The sequence below is a fragment of the Erithacus rubecula genome (assembly GCF_903797595.1).
Source record: "Erithacus rubecula genome assembly, chromosome: 12".
In the NCBI taxonomy this organism is placed as follows: domain Eukaryota; kingdom Metazoa; phylum Chordata; class Aves; order Passeriformes; family Muscicapidae; genus Erithacus; species Erithacus rubecula.
In genome coordinates this window covers 7,668,611-7,690,670 of record NC_136664.1, presented here as the reverse complement: position 1 = coordinate 7,690,670, position 22,060 = coordinate 7,668,611, and the positions used below count along the sequence as shown (strand labels likewise).

The following is a 22,060-nucleotide window of genomic DNA, read 5'->3' as shown; positions in this document are numbered from 1 at the left end:
GGCTGCTTCTGCTGTTTGGGGGTAGGGGAGTTGGCTTTTTTCTGTGTTGAGGTACCAGTGGAAGCTCAGGGATTTAATCAGCTTATTTTTACTGACCCTTTGTCTTCCTTAAATGACAGTTTACAGCTCCACAGAGCTGTTCACAGAGAGCTTCCAGTTGTGTTTGTGTGAGTGTGCTGCAGCCACTGGTTCGTGTAGATGGGAGCCTGTGGGGTGGGACCACAGCCAGGGATGTGTGGGCAGGCACACTCAGCACCTTACTGTAAATGCTCTGAGGCTGGGGGTTTAAATCTCTAGGTCAGATCATGGAGGGGGCCTTCAGTTCCATTTTATGCTAACAAAGTCAAACTTGCAAGGATGTTGGAAGCTGCAAGACAAGTTCCCTGTGCTAGGTGTCCCTTGGAACACCTCTGCCTCTGGATGTGGTAAGCAGCAGCTATCCCATTCAGATTGACTGTGCTACCACTTCAGCTGCCAGGATAATTTTATTTGCTGAAGTCTGGGGTTGCACAATGTGATCCTGTTTGTCTTAAATGGGACTGAGACGATGTCAACTTAACTTTATATTTTTCTGTATTTTGTTTCTGTATTTTTATACTGTAAAAATAAAGTGTTTATAATTATCAAATATAAGTGGTGCTGCTCTACTTTGAAAATAGGTCTCAGTGACATTCACTGCATGCCTTATGAACATTACCAAGGGTTCCTTTATGCAGGTGAACCTTCTCTTGCTTTGTATTATTTCCAGGTCACACTGAGCTTCAGGCTGAAATAATGAAGGCATTTAGTAAACGAGTCCTTGCTGAACCATCCTGATCCGGCCAGGTGAGGGGAAGGAAAAGGGCTGAGCAAGGTCAGGCTACACACATGGGCTGTCTTTTAAATGAAAATAGCTCACTGACATGAGAATTTTTGGCATTTTAACAATGACCAGGAACTAAGGCTTGGTAGAATGATATTGTGAGAAGGTCTCTGGTAACAGCTAAACCAGAAGGAGCAGGATGCTCTCTGCCATATTAGTACAATGAGCTTCTTGTTCTCAGCTATTTTGAGGTATCATTTATGTTCTGTCAACTCCAACCCCATCTTACCACAATAAATTTGGAAAGTTTTAAACATACATAGGAAAAAGGATTAAAATTGTTTGATTTTGATTTTTTTTAAGTAATATTTTGATTTTCTGGGTAATACTTGTTTTCTACTTTGTGCCACCATACAGAAATAAGAGATACAAACTTAAATGCTGTTAAAATAATGGAAGATGACACTTTCATGTTCTCAGTTTTCTAGAGTGTCAGGAAATGTTGAAAAATAAGTGAGGAAATCTTGTAACACTGTCCTACTCCCAAGTTTGCAGCAAGCTGCAGGAAAGCACACCTAACTGGTGTGCAGAAAGCCATCAGCATTGAGTGCTGATAAAAGGTCAAATGTGTTAATTAAATATTTGCTCATTTCTGTCTGGAGTCAAAGGGGCAGATTTGGGATGGAAGGATGGCAGAAATCAGTGTCTCTGCACTGTGCAGGGCAGTTGTCATGAGAGGCTGAGCTGTTTTGCTGGTGTTTCAGGCACGAAGCCACTTTGTGGCTATTTCTGCCTCTGTCTCTGGGTAGATTTTGTTATCATGGTGCAGGCTGGCCCCTTGGCAATTCCTGTAGTAAATCTGGTGTGAGGTGATAGGTAAAGCCAGGCAGTGCTGTGGCTCCTGCAGACAGGGCTTTGCTCTTAGCTGTGCATGGGCATTTTAAAATATTTTTCTCCAGGCTATTGCAGGGTAGTATCTTTTAAAATTTTAGTTCCTGTAAAAGCAGGCCTGGGGGACAGTGCAGTGCTGGCCAGAGCTGCCTGTGGCTGCTTGGTTGGCAACAATGCAGCCCCTGCTGCTCTCTGTGGAGGTGTGGTACTGGGGGGTGGCTGGTGGGGAAGAGGAGGCTGGAGTTGGACAGCTGTGCCTTTGGAGAAGGGCTGTCCTCCACATCTCCCTCTCATCTCAGGGATGATCTGGTGTTAGACTGTAGTGATCTATGGGGTGAGGAAGGAGCCAGCTCCAACCTTTCCACATCTAGGAACTTGGCTGCCATGGCACCTACCCTGTGCTTTAGCTGTTGAAGGGACTCTGAGATTTTGAAAATAATCAAAAATGTTGCAGATGAGAAAAGGTCATCTGCAAAGCATGAGCCAAGAAATGAGCACAGCTTGGTGTGTGTGTGCACACCAGGCAGAATGGCCAATGCTCTGCTCTGTTCTGGCTGTACCTGCTGCTTGCTGGAGGGCAGGAAAGCACGTACTTTGTGTCCCAAATCAAATTGGATTAAACACAGGCAATGTAGCAAGTGAAACAAGCAGGTTAAACTGAACCTTGTTACACTGAGGTAGCCAGAGCATCCCAGTGGGATTTCAGTTAGTTCTCCTTTTCCATTTGTGAGGAGACCTGACAAGATTTTCTGCTTTTGTAGATTGGCAGATTTTCTACCAAGGCAGTAAATTCCTTAAAAGACCCACCTTTCTGCTGGTTTGTGAAATGGAGAATATGGGGGGAAAAAAACCAGCTCAGCTGCCTTGAAAATTAAACAGAGGGGGTGACAGTGCCTCAGCAGCAGGGCTGCCCTCAGCCGAGCTGCCTTGGGCCCTGTGAGGACTCAGGCATGTTGATATCAACATCCTCCCTCACTTATAAGAATGATATTTATCATTGTTTATTTGCTTTTATGAGAGTTAAAGATATTTAGACATACTGCTGAGAAGGCAGAAATGCCTCCTGCTGATGTTACTTCTCTTTGCTGAAAGAGGTGGGCTGTGCTTGGATGGCAGCCAGAGCTGTGGGTGCCCTGATATTACAGAACACTGGGTTCTGTGGGCCCGTGGGAAACTGTCCTGGGGTGCATCAGGCACAGCCTCACCAGCCAGTCAAGGCATAGGATTGCTCTGCTCTGCACTGCTGCAGCCTCACCCCGAGTCCTGTGTGCAGTTTTGCTCACTGCAATATAAAAAAGCTATTAAGCTGTTAAAGAGTGTCCAAAGGAAAATGGTGAAAAGCCTTGAGGGGAAGCCATATGAGGAGAGGTTGAGGTCACCCAATGTGTTCATCCTGGAGGAGGCTGGGGGAAACCTCTCTGCAGCTGCAACTTCCTCATCAGGGGAACAGAAGGGGCACTGATTTCTTCTCTGTGGTGACCAGGACCCAAAGGAATGGCCTGAAGTTGTTTCAGGGTAAGTGTAAGTTGGAGATCAGAAAAACCCAGAGGGTGATTGGGCACTGGAGCAGCCTGCCTGAGAAAGTGGTCACATCACCAAGAGTGACAGTTCAAGAAGCATTTGGACAGTGGTCTCAGGCACACGGTGTGTCTCTAGGGGATGGTGCTGTGCAGGCCTAAGCCTTGGACTTGATGACTCTTGTAGGTCCCTTCCAACTGAGCATATTCTGTGATTCTGTGAAAATAGTGCCTCAGTGCAAAAGAAAGAGGAATGTGGGGATCTGTGTCCTAGAAAGCTTATCTAATCCTTGGGACAAACTTTACAGGTAATAGGCTCTCTCAGCATGAGCTGATCAAGGGAAAAGAAATTTCTCAAACTAATTTCAGTTATTATCCCACCCTGTGAAGCATGATTAATTTGAGGGTCCAGGGGCTTTGGTCTTGCATCAAGTCCAATTTGGTGCTTCTGCTAGCAGCAGAGGTCATGGAACAGGGAGTGAGCCCCTTGTGCTTCCGATGGCGTCAAGCTGGCAGCAGCAGCACTGAGTGCTTGGGAAAGCATAAATGGAACTGGGAAAGAATTGTGGCAGGTTGGAGGATGGGCTGGAAAATTGCCCATATTTTTTTTCCTAAAGGTAGGTACTAACTGCAGCACAGATCTGCATCAGTATGAAGGCAACAGTCTCTGCAATTGTGTCCTCTGGCTTCTGAGGGTTTGTGAGGCAAACGTGTTAACAGCATCACTCTGGGGAAAAACAAAGGTCAGGTCAGGCTGAAACACTGTGCCTGAGAGGCAGAAAGCTCCCCTTGTGCTCAACACTCACAGGACTGTAGCTGAAGTATTGTCTCCTCTTTGTCCACAGCTTCCTTGGAAGTTGAGTATTTCCATGGTCCTCTGCTTATTTCCAAATGTGGATGAGCAGCAGCACTGCAGGACTCTGACCTACAAGAAAACTTGGAACAGTGGGGCTGAACCTGTGTGTGTGTCATGCAAATAAATCACAAAATACCAGCTTTAGCCAGCAAGAAATAGCACTGAATGGCTGCTGTACTCAGGCCTCTGCAGCAGGATTTGTTGGTGGAGAGGATCATCTGCTGGGAAAGGCAGTGCTGAAGTTTTGGGGGATGCAAAGCTTTGGCGAGAGGCAGCTGAGCTGGGCTGCATGCAAGGGAGAGGGCCCCAGGGCACAGCATGGAGGCTAAGCTGGGATCCAGAATGCCACATGGGAGCAAGCTGCCTGTATCCAATTAAAAACTGGAGCAGCTCCTCTGCATGGACTGAGGAAGGAGTTTTGTTCTCCCTGAAGTGGTCAGCTGAAGAACAAGGACACTGCTGGGAAGGAGTGAGAGGTGTCCCAGCAGCACAGCTCACCCCGGCCTCACTCTGGAAAGCTGGGGTTTATAACTTCAGGCACTGAGACTGAAAAGAGCTGCCCTCTACAAAAGCAGGGGACTGCAGCCTCATAATGCAACACCCAGAGGGTGAAAGCCTGGCTGCTAAAATGCTTAAAATCAGGCAATAAAGGAATTTTTGTCAGAGGAGAGAGGCTATAGTTGCAAAGAGCTGCTGGGGTTATCACATGGGCAGAGATGTCATTGTGCCCAAAGAAAAATCTCCTGCTTCATTAACTCATTGTGTGGACATGGTGTGCATAAGGCTCTTTCATGGAATGCCTGTTTAACAGTAGGAAACACAGGTTGGTAAAATCCAAGGTTGGGAGAAGGTGTTCATTGAGGAAAAAATCTATCTCTGGAGGTCTCCCAAAGGTGTGGGAAGAAATGAGCTGTAACCCAGCTCCACTGCTCCGTTCTGTTTTCATCCTGTGATGGATGAAGGGGCAGAGCCAGCTCTTGCACTGGGCTAATTTCAAATAATTCTCACTAAACCAAATAGGCTGCCAAGCACGGGCTGGATTTTGCTGGCTTTTGTTTTTAAGTGTTCCCAGCTGCACAGCCCCTGGGTGCCAGCACAAAGCCACTTTCCCAAGCGCTGTGTCCCAGTGTGACATTCAAACACAAGAAGCATGGATCCTCTGCTCCTCCCTCTCCTGCCCTTGCCCTCACCTGGATGAGATGGCTGCAGGTTGGTGGCCACACTGGGCTCAAGGTGCTCTGGGAACTCCTGGATTGGGTAAGATAGTCAGAGGCATTCCCAAGAGAAGGGAGCAGCCCTATAGCTCTGCTTCTGTGAGCCAGAGCACGCTGGTGGAGAACCCTGGCAGAAGGTTCTGACTTTGGCCTGCTGCCAGCTTCTGATGGGAAAACTGCTCCTGGAGTCAACAAGGAGGGGAATTGAGGTGGGATTCTCCCTGTCCCCCATTTCCATCTGCTGTTGGAAGCAAATCTGAGATTTGGGGGCAAACACATCCTAGGATGGTGCTGTAAGCTGGCCCAGTGAGATCCTGGTGGGACATCTGATGAGCTGTGATTGCTGAGATGGACTTGTGTCCTGCTGCTTCCACTGCCCCAACACCTGGACAGGTATTTTTTTACTGTGAAATTTAGGGTCTGGCTGGCTGCACGGGTAAAGTGGGCTGCAGCATCCCCAAAACACTGCTCTGAGGGGGACTGTGTGTTTGCAAACACTGCTTTTAGATGATCCACCACAAAATTCAGCACCCAACCCTCACTTATTGCTCTAGGAGGAACTTCTAGATCCCATCCACAACAGGATCAAGCATTGCAGACCCTGCTTTGGAGACCTGAACACACCTACAGCCTATTTCTCCCCATTCCCATGGACAAAACCTGGAGCCAATATGGAGTGTGACATGGCAAATCCCAGCCCCTAAAACAGTGTCTGGCACTGGCACTGCAGGAGGTGCAGCCAATGCACCAAACTCAAAAACAAGCTGTCTCATGGCACCCCCAAAATGGGATTTTTCTGCCCTTTTTCAGCTCTCTGCTCCCTGCAGCTACCGCAGGGCTGGGCTGCCCTGGTGCAGGCTGTTGGATTTATCTCATCCCCTCCAGCCAGACCAGCACCCTGCCCCAGGAGGGGCCAGGAGTGCATCCATATGTAGGCAGATCAGTTCAGCTGATAATCTGGCACTCAGCACGGAGAAATGACAGCAGGAAAGTTGAATGCCAGCGTTTTATTAAAGATTTTGGGTGATTTCAGCAGCCAGTCAATTTTTTGTCTTCATTCTTACGTAGTTTCCCTTTGTTCTTCCGCATTTTTTCTTCATTCTTTAGTATTTTTCCTTTGGTTTCCTGTGGTTCTTCTCTGTGCTTCTGCATTTCTTCTCTGATCTCTTGTATTCTTTCTCTGATAGTCTGTATTTTTTTGTTGATGTCCTGTACTTTATCTTTGTTGTTACGTCCTTTTATGTCATTCTCTGTTTTTACTTCGTTCTTCTGTATTCTCTCTTCGTTCCTTGGTATTTTAAATTTGTTTTGCTGTATTCTTTCTTCATTCCTTGGTAATTTTAATTTGCTTTGCTGTATTTTTTCTTTGTTCTTATGTATTTTATCTTGGAGCTCCTGTATTTTTTCTTGGTTTGCCCATATTTTTGTTACATTCTCTTTTTGTACGTCACTCTTCTTTTTTTTCCCTTCTATCTCGTCTATTCTTTCTTTCTTCATCCGTATTTTCAATTCGTTCTTCCATATATTTTCCTTGATCTTCTCTATTTTTTCTTTGTACTCCTGTATTTTAATTTCATTCTTCTGTATTTTTTCTCTAATGTCCTTCATTTCTTCTTCAGTGTTCCTAATTTTTTCTTTGATTGCCTGCATTTTCTCATCGTTCTTCTGTAATTCGTCTTTGTATTTCTGTATTTGCTCATCGTTCTTCTGATATTCCTCCTCCGGGTCGCCAAGAGTGCCCTCTGCAAAGGACAGTTTCCCCATTCCGTCTCCTGCCTCCTCAGCGGCTGCGGCAGCCGAGTCGCGAGTGGGAAATGAGCGATTTCGGCCAAGAACCGGCCGCAGCTCTCGGGCAGCAGCTGAGGGAGGCGAGGGAGCGGCTGCGGCTCTCCCGGCGGGCTGAGGGCGCCCAGGCTCGGCTCCCGCGTCCCCGGCTCCGCAGCTGCCTCGGCACCGTCGCCCTTCGTGGCTGTGGGGCCGCGGAGGCCGCTGAGGGGATCCGGAGGCCGTTGAAGCGCTGCGAGAACCGTTGAGGGGCTGCGGGGCGGCTGAGGAGCTGCGGGGCCGCTGAAAGGGTGGCCGGGGTCCCCTGAAAGGCTGCGGGCCGGCCGAGGGGCTGCGGGGCTCTAAGAGGGTGCGAGAGCCCGGAGCGGCGCCGGGGCCGTCGAGGCCGGACAGCCGCGCTGCCCCCGAGCTGGCGCCTCGTCCTCCCGAGGCGACAACGGCCGGGGCGGGGCCACGGCGCGTGCTGGAGGAGGGGCTGGTGCGGGCCACGCCCCCTCGCCGGGATAGGGGCGCGGCCTGCCGGGCACGTCACGGGCGCGCTGATTTGCATACGCAGTGCGTGCCGCGGGGTGGGCGGGCGGACGCCGGAGGTGGCGGATCCAAGATGGCGCCGTGCGGACGTGTCCGGAGCCGCTGCCCGGGCCCGGCGCTGCTCCTGCTGCTGGCGCTGGCGGCGCGGCCGGCGGCGCCCAGCCCTGCTGCCGGCCTTCCCGGTGCCGGCGGTGCGCTGCCCGGGGCGGGGCAGCCGGCGGGGCCGGGCGGGGCAGTCCCGCGGAGTGCCCGCGGCGGCGGGTCGGGCAGCGGGTGGAAGCTGTCGGAGGAGGCGGTGTGCCGGGAGGACGTGGTGCGGCTCTGCTCCAAGCACAGCTGGGCCAACAACCTCGCCGTGCTCGAGTGCCTGCAGGACGTCCGCGAGGTGAGGGTCGGGCCCGGGCCGGGCCGGGCCTGCCCGCGGCGGCGAACAAAGAGCGGGGTCCGCGCCGCGCCGCCGCCCCGCGTTTCCCTCATGGTTTGTGTTTTAAAAATCGGAGTTCGCACTGCGAAGCTCCGTGAGGGGAGCGAACTGTCTGCGAGGCGGCCGTGAGGGCTCCGGAGAGCGGCTCCTCTTGGTGCGCGCCCCGGGGCTCCGCGCGGCCGCCCGCGCAGCGCCCTCCGGGCACGGAGAGCTCTCGGGGGATGGCTTTGTGTTCTGCCTCCGGTGCCCTGCGGGGTTTCTCGTTTCGAGAGCTCTGGGAGAGCCCAGCCCGCGCTGCGCTGAGTGAAGGCGCCGAGCTCGCAGCAGCAGTGACCTGAGGAGATGTTTTTTTCGCGTTCGGGTTTCCACCTTCGCCTGGAACTCGGCTGCAGAGGCGGCTGCTTTCCGGTCCTCTGTTGTGCGTGTGTGAAACCCGATAGATAATCATTAGACTTAACGGGGCAATCTGTGTTTTTCCCAAGTATCTGCTGGGAGCTGTTTTAAGTCCAGTTCAAGAAAAAGCTGAGTTGCCACCTCCGAGTCTTCCAGCTCCACCTTTTCATTCATTCCTGGGCTCAATTTGAAGCAGCCTGTGGCGGACTTGCCTTTGGTGAGCTGTCCTGGTCTTGAGATCTGCGTGTTCTTGGCTTCTCTGTTACAGAGCCCAGGAATGCCAGGCTGGGTCAGTTTTAATGGTGTTTTGCTATTAAAATAGGGAATGCGATTAGGAAAAACCTGGGCTTGTTTCTCATCCGTTATTATGGGGACAGCAGATGGCAGTGGCAATGGTTACTCTGATCGAGGGGAGTCTTGAACTAGTAAGTGTGAGCAATTACTTCTGGCTTAAAATGCAAAGATAAATTAGATTTTAATCTAATTTCGTGTTTTAATTTTGGGTGGGTAGTTAGTGGTGGGTATTTTAAATGAGTCCTGCTGCAACATCTATCACAGGTATAAAATGCTCCCATGTGTGCTTTATGAATAACTTGCCCCTTGCTGTTTCTTTCACCTGTCTGGGATCTTTTGGCCCCCTTTTAGGGCGGCATCCAGTTTGAGAGGATCTCGGAAGTTGACCTCACAGGCAGTGGCTCACAAGCTGCCAGCCTGCCAAAAAGGCAAGCTCTTGTTGCTCCTTTCTTTCCAGTTGCATAGCCCCTCCCTACTCTTTTCATAGTTCCACAGTGCTTGTTGGGTTTCTGCCATTTTAGCGAGGTGAACCCTTTTGTGGTCTAGTTTATCGGTTTTCTGCTGGAATAATTTTGCTATTTTTCTGAGTTAAACCACAGATGGGGTAAGTACAGGGCTGTGCAGAGAGAGGGAAAAGATCAAAGATGAAGGAATGTTTTGCATCATGCTTTATTTTCAGCAAGTACAAACCCTTCTGTTGGCTCTGCATATCTCCTGAGAACTTCACTCTTTGAGTGTTATGTCTGCTTGTGGTTTTCCTTTTCCCGTTCCTAAGCCTGCCTTGATGTCAGTACTTTGCTGACTGTTGGTCTTGTCTTGCTGTAGTGCTGCCTGATGCCCAGTGCTGAAGGTGAATTTTTTCCTGGGTGACATCCCAGGCATCGACCTCTCAGGGCTCTTTTGGATTGAGTTTTCTCTCTGAAGGTGCCACGTTGTGGCTTTGTCCTTATTTGTCTGTCAGCCTGCTGAGAACACTAATCAGCTGATCTTAACCCCCAACAGTTTGCCCCCAGTAACACCGATGTGAGGGGCTGCATCCTGACATAAAAATGACTTCACAGGGTGCTGCTCTGAGAAATTAATTAAAATAGCTGATTTCTGTGTATCCCTACTGTTTAACACTTGCTATTTAGAGTGTGAATAAAAGTCATGGGTTTTAAACATTGTGTAGCATTTCAGCTGATTGGGAATGGGGTCAGATGTTGTCTCAGACGTTTCCTTTGCGTTGGAGATGACAGCAGAGGAAATAAGTGACGTATTGGCTGTTGTTGATGTAACTTTTACTTTTGACTCTAGAGCATCTGCCCGCTTGTTTGGACCATACCAGAAAAGTGACAATTACGTTTTTAAAAGGGTGAGGATCTAGTCTGAGTCATACAGCCCACTTAAAACCAGTTAGGCTATAGTTTGTGGAGATTTGGGGGAGTTGTTTTGTGTGTGATACTGTCAGTGAGGACAGTGTGTGGACACTGCTGCAAGTAGCAGGTAAGATTTTTAGATGGAGTTAGGCTGCCAAAGCAGCCTTTTTTTCTATAGATGTTTAAGGTAATTTTACTTTTCTCATAAGAAAGGTGGAGAAAAATTCAGTTTGAAACTGGTAGTGTTACTACTAATAGTATTATCCACTGAATTTTCTTAGTGTCATGCAGGTAAGCTAGGATGCTTCTAAATATGAATAACCAGGAGAAACATTATTTTGAGTCCATAAAATACAGAGAAAAGAGAAGGTGTGCTTGTTTTGTTAGTCAGTGAATGCAATCACATGGTTTCAGTATCTGCTGATTTCTAGGTGTGGATGTCTTTGAAGTACATCCTCCCTTGCCTTCATTGGGTAGTTCTGAATCTGAAGAAACAGGAGTGTTGAGTTGGTGGTTGACTGGTACAGGAGCCCAATTTGTAAGGCAGATGTTGAAAGAAGCAGTTTAACATGAATATTCAGTAAAGAACAGTCTGACACAAAGAAAATAGTAAAAATTCCCCCCAAACTCCACACCCAAAGCCGTCCACAAATGAAAAAACCCACCCAAACCAAACCCCCAAATAGTAAGTTTTAAAGGTTTGGTTTTGAGAGGTTATTGGTAGACTGTCAATTTAAAGTGTTATCAAAAGAGTTATTTAAGTACTGTGTATTTTTAGAATTCCTGAAGAAAAAGTAGTCAGATCCCCAGACTGATATCAAATACTTTTTACCACTGATTTTTCCACTGAGTCAATGAAATGTTGAATTAATGTAGTGCAGAGTCCTCTTTCCTTTTGTAGTAGAAGGATGGGAAGGGTAGTCCTTGATTGGAGGAAGTGGTCAGAGCTATTCAACTTAAACATTTTTGACTATAATCAGAAAATAGAATAAACCCCATTTGTGGGTGCATTTTGCACCCAATGATGAATTAACTTTCTTCTAATTAGAAATATTCATACACTGGATATATTGGAGTTTTGAGTGACTTAAATTTTGTCATCAAGATTTTAATTGTTATTCACATAATTCTATGTCATACAAAAAGAGTGGAATGGGGTAGTGTATATGTATATTTTTAAAAATTGTGAAGTGCTTTTTTCCTGAAAGTATTCTGGTTGCGAGCCTGTTTCTGCAGAGATTTTAGAGCTTGCATTTCACTGAACATTGTCTGCAGCCTTTAAGCCCTTTTTCTGTGGGCTGCCTATTAAACTGATTTACATGGTGGTTAAAGTATAAATAAATCCATGAAATATTAATATATTTGCTAGGTAACGATTTTTGCTTGATTAATAATGATTTGCATTTGAAACATGACTGAGTTGTTGAATTTGAGATGGGAAACATTGAAAGGGATGAAAATAATCTTAACCAGTGTGGTTCTCTTACCTGGTGTACTAGTGGAGCATAATTTTACTTATAGAACCTACATTGCATGTCATTAATTGGTGAGTGAATTTGATACCATAATTGTTGAATATTGCACTTGTAAAGATTGTGCAATATTTAAAGCATAATATTGTTCTCTATAATGCTAATGCATTATAGGCTAAGTATTTTTTCTAAGATCAAACAGTTGTGGTTAAAACAGGATTAGAGATGAAAGTTTTGGCCTCCTGCTACTTTCTTCATCCTGAATGGCTCAGTTTCTTTGGTAACACCTTTATGGCAAAGACAGTGTAATTGGGCCTTAATGCTCTGCCTTGTGGAAAAAAATAGGACTCTCTTAGTGCTGTGGATTGGATAAGAACAAAATAAGTTATCATGGAAGCTGTGTATTTCAAGGATGGTATTTTTCCTATTATTTCAGAATTGTAGTTGGTGTAAAAGGCCAGAAAATTCATTTGATGTGACTTAATGGACTGGGAAGTGTGTACCATTTGACAGGCTGGGAACTGTCATATTTCTTCTATTTAAATGTTTTATTCCTCACTCTGTGTACCTGAGCTCCTTAAGTGATCCGATAAAATAGTGTCAATGAAATTACTTGCTTTAAAATTATAGGTGGAGAATAAAAACCAGACAGTAATGCATGCTTGGAGTTTTCATTCTTTGGGTTATACTGTAATTGTAGGAACAGTTGTTTGTGCTGGTTCTCTATTGTTTCTACCTTTTTGGTAAATGGATTGGAAATGTAAAGGCTCCTGTGAAGGTTTTTACTTGCACCAAGGTAGATGAGTGTGATCTGTCACAGTAGTGCATATTATTTTATTTTATTTTTCCTCTTTTTATCTCCCTAATTTACTGAGTTAAAAGTCGGAGGTTTTGTTTGACTCGACATATAACATTGTTATATTTTAGCACTACTCCTGTTACTCCTCTCTTAGTTTTCCCATGCACAGGTGGAGGCTGGCATTTAAAGTGCCCTTTTTGAGGTGGCTCATTTGTGGCAGCAAATGACTGGTTACCTGTCCAGAGCTGTAAGTAATTGAGGGCTGTGGATTAAACATTGTGTGAGGGTAGGCTAGTTCTTAGGAAATGCAAGTGGTGAAGACACACCTGACAGGGTTGACCATCTATTTCAGGGGCTTTTTTCCCCAGAATCTCCAGGCATTCTGTGTGGCCTTCAGGTGAGCTGTTTTAAGAAACTGCCTGTTTCTCGAGTTGATAAGTCCATGGTTATGGGATGGAGGCTGTTCTGGTTCTCTAATCATTACTTTTGCAAAGTAGCAGGCTGTTAGTATTCCAGTGGTACTCTTACAGTGCCTACAGCATTATCATCTGGTTCAGATACCAACACTCAAAGGGTTGGTTTTTTTTAAAGGCAATGATCAGAAACTTGAAAGATGTACCTTCAGCCTTGCCAAGGGCTTTGCTTACATTTTCCCTTCTTTCTAAGGGATATTGACCTGGTGATCATTCACAATCCGGAGAGGACACAGGAGTTTAAGAACTGTTACATTCCTGACTAAAATAAAAGGAGAATTCTTACCAATATGGTTGGAGTTGAACTAATTTAAAGGAAAAATGTGTTGCAGTTTTAAGAGATTGAGTTAAGTATTGCTCTGTAAACTCAACTCTGAGTTGAAGCCTGTGACATCTGAATTGGAAATTTTCAGATATCATTCTGTCTTAAATGGAATTCAATGAAGAATTTGCAATGCTTTGTAGTAGATGCATATTAATATGAAAAGTCAACATGGTCCCTCCTGCTTTTGAAATGGAAGATGGACTGTCCAGATCAATGGAAGAGAATGGCTGGGCCTAGGAGAAAGGATTGAGATGATTGAGTTTTGAAAAACATGCAAGCAGCAGGAAGGCAAAGCTGGAGTACTGAAGGTTTTTCTCTTGAGACTTGGCTTCTTATCTGAGATTTGCTGCATTTTTGTTCTGAGGTTCTCTTTTTCCCTTGTGTTTGGACAGTGTAAGCCCAGTTTCCTTCTGTTTTTTGTAGTTAAATCTTAAAGTAAAATATTAAATATGCTTTAAAAGTTTTATTTGTTTTTAGGTTGGTTACTTTGGCATCAGCCTTTGGCTTAATCTCAGGATGTAGCAGTATTTAAAAGTACTCTTCTTGCTGAAGCCAAGTGTGAGCTGAATAGAGGGGAAGATGGTCTGTCTCATTCCAGGTGCTGGACTGATTGTCTTGTGAGGGGAGCATTGAGCACAGGTTCTTAGTTCTCCATATCCTTAGGTGCACTTCTTATCAGAGAGAGTTACTTTTGTGTGTTTTTTCGGGATGGGTTTGTTTTTCTTAGTTCTCTGATGTTCTTGGCAGGCTGGTATTTGTGGTAGCTGGTTGTATATCAGTTTGGCCTGGGATGTTTGGCTCAGTAAAAGGAATTATTTTAGAGGTCTGCTTCCTCCCAGAGCTGGCACTGCTCTGCATACCAAGGAGAAAAGGAGTGGAAATACAAGGGAAGAAATAAAGTTTGATGCAGGCTGTGGAGCCTGGGCTTGGTGCAGAGTGCAGTGAGAAAGCCGTGTTAGGGGGAGCTGATTTACTGAGCTGAATATATTGAAAAGCAAAGACTCAGATGCTACAGCAGAGACAGATTCATCTAGGCTGCATTTTGCATGCACTCTCTCCTTCCCTTGTACTGGAGGAAAGGAGATCTCTGGTGCTGCTTTGGGTTGTCATGGTTGGAACAGAATGTTTTGAAGAGGGATTATTCTTGGCAAATAAAGTGCTGTATTTGTTTTCTAGTACAGAGATGATTAGGTGTTCTTTATAGTGTAGCTTCCCTGCATGCATGCACCACTTTTCCACTGGATTCTGCTTCTTTGGTCTTTGAAAAATGCACACTTGCTTTGGAAAAAGCTTTGCAGTTATTTTTCCTAATAATATACCCCAAAGAATCAGATGAATAAAAGGTCTAGGTAATTGCCTTTTTATTTGGAGTCTTGCTTTAAAATAGTTTTTTCTTTTTGATCTTCTGACTAATTCAGTTTCAAAGTCTGTGAAGTTGGTTGCTATGGCACTGAAATTTTTCAATTCTGTTAGCTGATAATTTTCTGTTATTGTGGAATACCTTGATTTTCTGGATGTTCAGTTTGTCAGTATCCATCACAGTGCATTAGGTGAAGAGCAGAGATCCTACTTTCCCTGGATACCAGCTTGTGGTGCAATTGCAACCTTTTTTCATCAAGGCAGGAGATGAAAACCCATCCTGTTCCACTTTTGAGCAGGGGTGACATTCATAAAAACTGTCCTGGAATGTTGGTGTCTTAATGTCTGCAGCTCTGAGCTGAAGAATCTCCTTCAGGAATTAGAGGTGTCTTTTTTTCCTCTGTGCTGTCTTTAGGGGTTTTGTGCATGAGTTTATTTTTTTTTTTTTTTCTTTAGATAAGTGTGTCTTGTAGATCTTACAGCTTTGTGAGCTTAGATTTCACCTGGTAGCATTAGAATGCATTTTTTGTTTGTAATGTCTACAATTTTGCCTTAAACTGAATGCCTGATGCCTTTAGTAACAGTAGTCTGAAGAGTAAAGGTATATGTGGAATGTCCCTTTTGCTACGTAATACCAGAGGGAAAAATGACCATCATCATGCAGGACAGAAATGAATATTTGCTGCATTTGTTATATTTTTTGCATCTTTGCCTGAAGCAGTGTGTTGCTGAGAATTGCTGATGTGGCAAAAGGTAGTTAATGTAATAAGTTTCCCTGGTTTTTCTATGCACCTGAAGTGTTTTACTCCTTTCCAGTTAGTGGTAGAACTGTGTGCTCTTTTGTGAAAAACTTCTTATAGTTTCCTTAGTTGATTCTTAGGAGCTTTGGGTCTCTTTTGGAGAATGCAAGTGGTTATGCTGATGTAATTAAGTGCTTATATGTAGCAGTGTGGGTTAATACCAAATAGCTCTTATAGCCCTGCTATGCAAAATCAATCAGGCAAATGTGCTGTCTTTTGTTTAAAAAATAATGACTAGCTTAATCTAGTAGCAAGTTTGCTGTCTAGATCTTTTGAATCTTAATAGGAAGCTCACCAGCCTTCATCATGCTCAGTAGTTTGCTAATTGAGGCTTTCTTTTCTAGACTGTTCTGTTATTGCAGGGTAAAATACTTTGCACCAAGTGAACTGCAAAACAAACTCAGCAGAGCATGCATTCTTCGAAGTGTTGAAGTAATTGCCCTACAAAAAGGTTTTGATGGAATTAAACAAAAGACAACAAACCCAAACCTGCTTGGCTTGTAGACTTTCTGTGACAGTCCAAACTTGATTTGAGCTGAGTCAATTTTTGTTAGGCTCTTCTCAGCTGAGTAGAAATAAGATCTGGAAGAAGCTTGCAGTAAGCTCTTTCCTTATCAAATTGATTTTTTTTGGACTATATCTATCTCTGTGGCTTATGTATGTCACAAAATCAGAAAAACTAACTACTTTCAAGGAAAATCACTGCAAGGCTGCAGTTGCCACAGTTTGCAACAGGAATTGTTCATGAGACTGCAGTTCTTCAGCTACGTTCATAGTGATCTAAACAAATCAATATTAATGTGATCCTGTTGTAAAATTCAGACAGGCTAGACAAAATTGTCTCCATTTATACAAGGGGTTGATTAACTGCAGGTGCAGAGAACCTTTTATTTGTCAAGCATTTTGTTATTCTCTTATGACATTGTGTTGATTTGGATGCTTTTTTGGTCATAGAATTATAGAACCATAGGGTGGTTGGAAGGAACCTTAAAGCTTGTCTCATCCCAAGCCTCTTGCCATGGACATGGACAGCTTCCACTAGATCAGATTGCTCCAAGTCCCTGCATGATTCCAGGGATGAGGCATCCACAAATTCTCTTTCACCAACAGCCCCAGTTCCTTTCTTGACTTTCCTTTTGAACTGCTTCTGGGAACACACTGTATTTTTTGCTTTGACATTTGAGATGTGTGAGGGGTGAGTGCTGGATCTCTCACTGTGCCACAGGTATTCAAATTTGTGGTGACATCTGTCTTAACTTAGTGAAGCCTATAGAGCTTACACTGCAGCAGAGGTCAAAGATTTTGTGAATGTAGTAACATTGGTTATTTTTTTAACTGGAGGCTTCCAGGCAGTGATCAGTAGCCATCTTCACTTGTTTCTGATCAGTTGTGTGAAGTAACACCAGGTTTTAAAAGCAAAAAAAAAAAACAACAAAAAAGGGCTGAAACAGTTTTTTATGTTGTAAATCTTTCCTGCATTTTTATGAAACACTGTACTAGAATGGGACTCCCATGGTGCATGCTTGTCCTGTCTTTAGGAATCACCTGGAAAGGTGTGGTTTTAGGGAATAATTCACATCTCTAAAGACATACACTCATTTGAATGTTACTGTTGATAGCCTTGATTAGGTGTATATGTCCAATTAGCTGTAAGAATGATGGGATTCTTTACTTCTCTCACAGAATGCAAAGCTTTACAGTGTTTTGTCTTTTTGCTTTGTGGTCTGTGCTTTAGTAGGGCATCAAACATAATGGTGAACCATCACTGATAATACTCTCACCTCTGACTCCAGAAATAGCATCACTGTGTTGGGCAGTAGCCTGGAATAATGCAGGGTTTGTTCAGCTCAGGCACTGAAGTGTGGCTTCAGCTTGTCCACATCAAATCCTTCTCACGTGCTCTGAGGCTATGTTGGCTTCCTTTCTATGAGCAACTCACAGGTAAGGCTTACACACAACAGAAAAACAAACAGCAAACCACAAACTACAGGGTTTTTGGTTTCCCTCCTCTCCTCCAGGCATTTGTGAAGACTTCCAGCATCCTCTTGTATAAAACCATAGTCTAAACTTGTTCTGCTAGGCAGGGTGCTGATGGAATTTAAATTCTTCTCTTTGTATGTCAGCTCTTTCCAAAGTAATTTCTCCAAATACCTTCCTCCCTTGAGGCATTCCACTGAAACCCATCATAACTTTATGATGCTCTCCAAGATTATTTAGTAAATGTTATCCTCTAATGTCAGTTTTATTCACTGGGGTTCACAGTATCTCAGTCTTGGAATACTTGAAAAAGACATTTCTGAAAACTTTCCAAGGATGCTGGAGAGTTCAGGTAGGCTGTGTGGTGCTGGCATGAAGCTGGGAAGAGGATTCAACTTGAATTTCTCCGTTGTATAGTAAGAAGAGGAGAATCAGTGCTCTAGTCAGGTAATCTGCTGGATTTTGCCCCTGACAGCTGTGTTATCCAGTGTCAATTGGTTTAGGGAAAATGGAATTGGCAAAATGTTTCTATTGGTTAGAGTTGTACAGCATGAAATAACTTTAAATAACATGGCAGCATATTGTTGCCATCTTAAAATGATCATTTGTCTGTCGAGAGATGGAATTTGACTATAAACACTTCTGCTTTGCCTACTGGGATCACAAATTTGGAATTGGGATCTTGCCTAGGAGATCAAAGTTTTAGGTTAAAAAAAATTTCCCTCTATGAACCCAATATGAAGCTATTTAAGCTTCATATAAAAAGGAAGATGTTAAGAGATGGTAGTAGAATAGCTTAGAGGCTGTTGGACATTACAATATTGGAGAACCTTTATGAATCTTAAAATCTTTGTCTGAGAAAAAGTTTTAAGGCAGAGTATTATTTCATACACTGTGATTGTTATGATTTTGAATTGGGCCAGAAGAGTCTTTCTGAACTGAATTTTTTTCCTCAGGAACCATTTAAAATAAACTTCTGGAGGCTGGCTAATATTATGATCCACTATTTTGGGAGCCAGTGTTGCTGAAAGTACTCCTAAATAGCTGTTTTAGGCTTTGGTATGGTTTTCTAAGTTATTTCTTTGTATGCTACACACTTTTTTGTAGCATTAAAAGCTGTAAAATGTGTTGAGAGATCATATTTGAAGAGTATCTAAAAAAATCCCTCAAAGCCATCAAAACACTGCACATGAGTAAAATTTGGACAGTGTGAGTACAGTGCTGTGTGCTCCCACATTTGTAGAGTTCATTGCTTTGTTCTGCCTTATTTTGGGGTTTGATCCATTGGTAGAACTTCACACCTGAATCCAGGTCTTCAGCAAAGAGCTTCCTGCTGGTGATTCTGAAGCCATATGGACAGGGAAGCTGCATGGGTTGTTAGGAGATGAGCATCTTCATCAGAGGAGGTTGGGAAGGTGGAGAACTGAACAGTACAGCCACTTCCCCAGTCATGAAGCCACCTTGAAGCACAGGGAAGGACAATGTTGTCAGGGTTATTCTCTTCTAGAAGCTGCTGTGCAGAAGCTGAAGGGATTCAGTCACAGGCAGACAGTGCTCTTTGCTGTTTTCTGGCTGGAACTCTTGCTTCTCATGGGATACTAGAGCAGCAGGCTTGTGTTGATCATCTGAACCATCATTAACAGCCAAAGTGACACTGCTCTTGTTTGGTTGTTCTTTGTTTTAGCTTGGAAATGTTTTGTATCATTCAAATGAACAATCCAAAGCTATGCTAGTGAAGTCATTAATTAAGACTTTCGAGAGCAAGGTACAGGAACAAATTATTCCACCTTGTTCTTGTGTGGAAAGTACATACTTTCATGGAAATAGACTGTAATATTCCTGATAAAACTGATAAAATCACAGAACTGGTGGTGATGGTGAATGCAGTAGCTGGAAGAAATTATTCATTTTGCAGAAAAACAAACAAGAGGCTTTGGTGAGAATTTTTTGGATGCCATGGTATATTGCTGGAATTTTGACCATGGAAGTATTTATCTTGAAGTTCTAAGGTTTTAAGTTGGATGTGGTAATGACAGAAGGATGTTGCATTTCCCTGGAACAGCTACATGATCAGGTGAAACTTCCAGAGTGACAGTGACTCGAAGAACATGGAAATCCTTTCTATCCCGGTGTTCCAGGCAGTGGTAGTTGTTAGTGGCCCCTGTATTACAGCACATCTTGCACCTTGCTCTGAGGATTGCCACAGCCCTGGTGTGAGCAGGAGAACAAATTCCACATCAGTTATCATTCCTGTAGAGTTACCTGTAGAGCCATCCAGTTTGCCTGGATGAGAAGTGTGTTAGGATCCTGGGACACTTTGGGAGCTGCTGGTTGAAACAACTGTGCATTGTTTCCTGAGCTGCAGTCCCTGGCAGCAGTGCAGTGGTGGACAGGCTGAAAGTGTGGGCTGACAGTGAACAGAGCTGAGGTTTGGTTGAGTTTGTTTTTGCTTTTCAGCATGATATGTTCTGTAACAGTTGAGTTTTGCCCCTACCATCTTGGGAATGAGTAGCATCTCTTCTTAATCGTGAGCAGATTGCATTGGGGTTTTTTTTGTTTCTTTTTTTTTAATTAGTCTCTCACCTGAATGATTCTGTAATTCTTTATTTATTCTTCCTTACAATGCAAGATAAAAGATATGAACATGTGTAACATTCACTTACAAGACTTGCTGTATCAAGAGATAACAGGACACTGGGCATCAGTCTGAGTTACTAGATATTCCACATCCTTTCTAACAGTCTGTTGCTAGCTTTAATCCATGAAAAATGCTTTGAAAAAATAGGCAACTATTTCTTTTGCCTGTAGCATCTCAGAGTCTTAAAAACATTGTGAGATTGAAATGGTGTTTCATCCTTCTTCTAGAGCAAATGTGCTGTGTATTTTAGTCCAAAAGGAATTTTAGGACTAAAAGAATAGTAATATGCTATTTCTGTTTGAAAATGCCTGAGGCTGTCATGAAATAGAAGCATGGAGTAGGATGTTACTGACCTGAGGAATGTATTTGTTCTTAGTTTTGATATTCACATGCCTGGTAAATATTTGGGATTTGATTGCCATAGGCATTCTTTCTAGAAAACTACAACTCCTTTTAATGTGAGAGAGATACCCTGGGAATAGTTGTGGAGAAGGGAAGGGGCACAGACAGCTTGTCCTCCAATTCTCTAGATGCTGTGTCTTGCCAGGTTTCTGGCAGATGTTTATGAAGTTGCATGTAACCTGCAGTAGTCAGGGGGTCTGCTTGGGAGTGTAAGAGCCTGAGGTAGACGTGTGATGAATGCTGCTCATGGGAATTCTCCACTGCTCCCTTGGCTGGAAAGCTGTGGATGCATTTGGGTCGTTTTATCAATGAAACTCCCTGTTGAGAAGAAAGTGCTTGCTGAGCAAAACAACAGATAAAGTTACCAAAATAACCCTTGCTCCCTGGAGAGCTGCTGGAGGAGGAAAGAGTCTTGTCAGTCACACTTGGATTTAAATAACATGACATAACATCCTATCAAATGGTTTAGGGTGAATGGAGCAGGGGAACTGTGCTTCCAGCTCCTCAGGCTTCCTTTGTGTTCAGAGCTTGGTTGCTTGAGTAGGTTGTGTGGGATTGAAATGTTAAATTAAGTGTAATAGTTTTAAATCTTGGCATGTGTCAGGCTTGTCCAAGCTTAAATAAATTGGGTGCAGAACTAAAATGATGTGCATCTCTTACGTGGATGTGCCATGGTTGAATAATTGGTACGTATGTGAGCAGAACCAAATTTTACATAAGGTGTTTGTTTTTTTGTAGAATGCCCTAGTGAACCTGAATAATTTTTCTTCTCTAAGCTACTAAACAAGTTGTGAGTAATCAGGTTTTTTTGGGGTTTTTTTTTGTTTGTTTGTTTTTTGTTTGTTTTTTTGTTTTCTTTTATTTCTTTTTTAAAAAAAAAAAAGACTCCCCAGTTGACTTTATTTATGCTGTTTGACCATTAACCTTTTTTTAAGGAATGCATGTCCTAAATAGTGATTTTGGTGGATGTTTCAAATAGTTTATCTGTTAATCTGTAGGCAGTACTCTTGTAGACAGCTGAGGCATTGTCTCTGTCTGCAGAATGACATGAAGGACCATATTGGTCCATCCAATTCAGTAGTGAGTTCTGTAACAGGTGTGGAATATATTCTAGAGATGTGTCAACAGCTACAGCTAAAATTGCTGTGTGAGAATTTGGGATTTCCCTATTCCCAGAAGGAGAAACAGCTTGAGCTAGGATATCTTTAGTAACAGTCTCTCTTTTGTTTGTTTAGGGAGTGAGCTGACCTGTCTGGTCACTCATCCAGAAATATTTTGACATAAGTTTCTGAATGAGGTGATCGGCTCTTCTGGGAGTGATTCCTCTGGATAAAATGGTGCATGTTTGGTAGAGCTTTTAAGTATTGAATGCAACTCTTGCAGGCTAAGATCTTGCTGCAGTGGTTTAGAAACAAATGAAGCTAATCTGTTTGGTCACAGAGCTTTTCTCTGCTTTAATGCTCGTTCTTGAAGAAGGGGTGGTCTCAAAGATGTATTTGGCTTGTTTGGAGAAGGAGTGGATAGTGCTGTGTTTCAGCTGATAGAAAATTTAGTTTGTCCTCTTCTAATGCTGCACACTGTGGCATTCAGTAGTACCAGTAATAATATGGTCCAATTGCCTGTTCATTTTGTGCTTCTCCTTTCTGAACCAAGTATTTTGTTTAGCCTGTGTCAGAGGAAGATGATTAAAAGCTTCTAATGAACTTTTCCTGGAGGTTTTTTGTGCTTCAACTAGTGCCTTGCTTGTAAG

At 43.8% G+C, this 22,060-nt stretch overlaps 1 protein-coding gene across 1 annotated transcript in view; it reads left to right on the top strand.

The window, feature by feature from the left end:
- The first annotated feature begins 7,626 nt into the window (after positions 1-7,626).
- The window catches only part of GLG1 (golgi glycoprotein 1), an 80,627-nt gene continuing 66,193 nt past the window's right edge, over positions 7,627-22,060 (top strand). Inside the window, exon 1 of the mRNA XM_079315894.1 lies at positions 7,627-7,981. Within this exon, the coding sequence (XP_079172020.1) occupies positions 7,670-7,981 (312 nt within the window). The 5' untranslated portion in view covers positions 7,627-7,669. The remainder of the gene's footprint in view (positions 7,982-22,060) is intronic.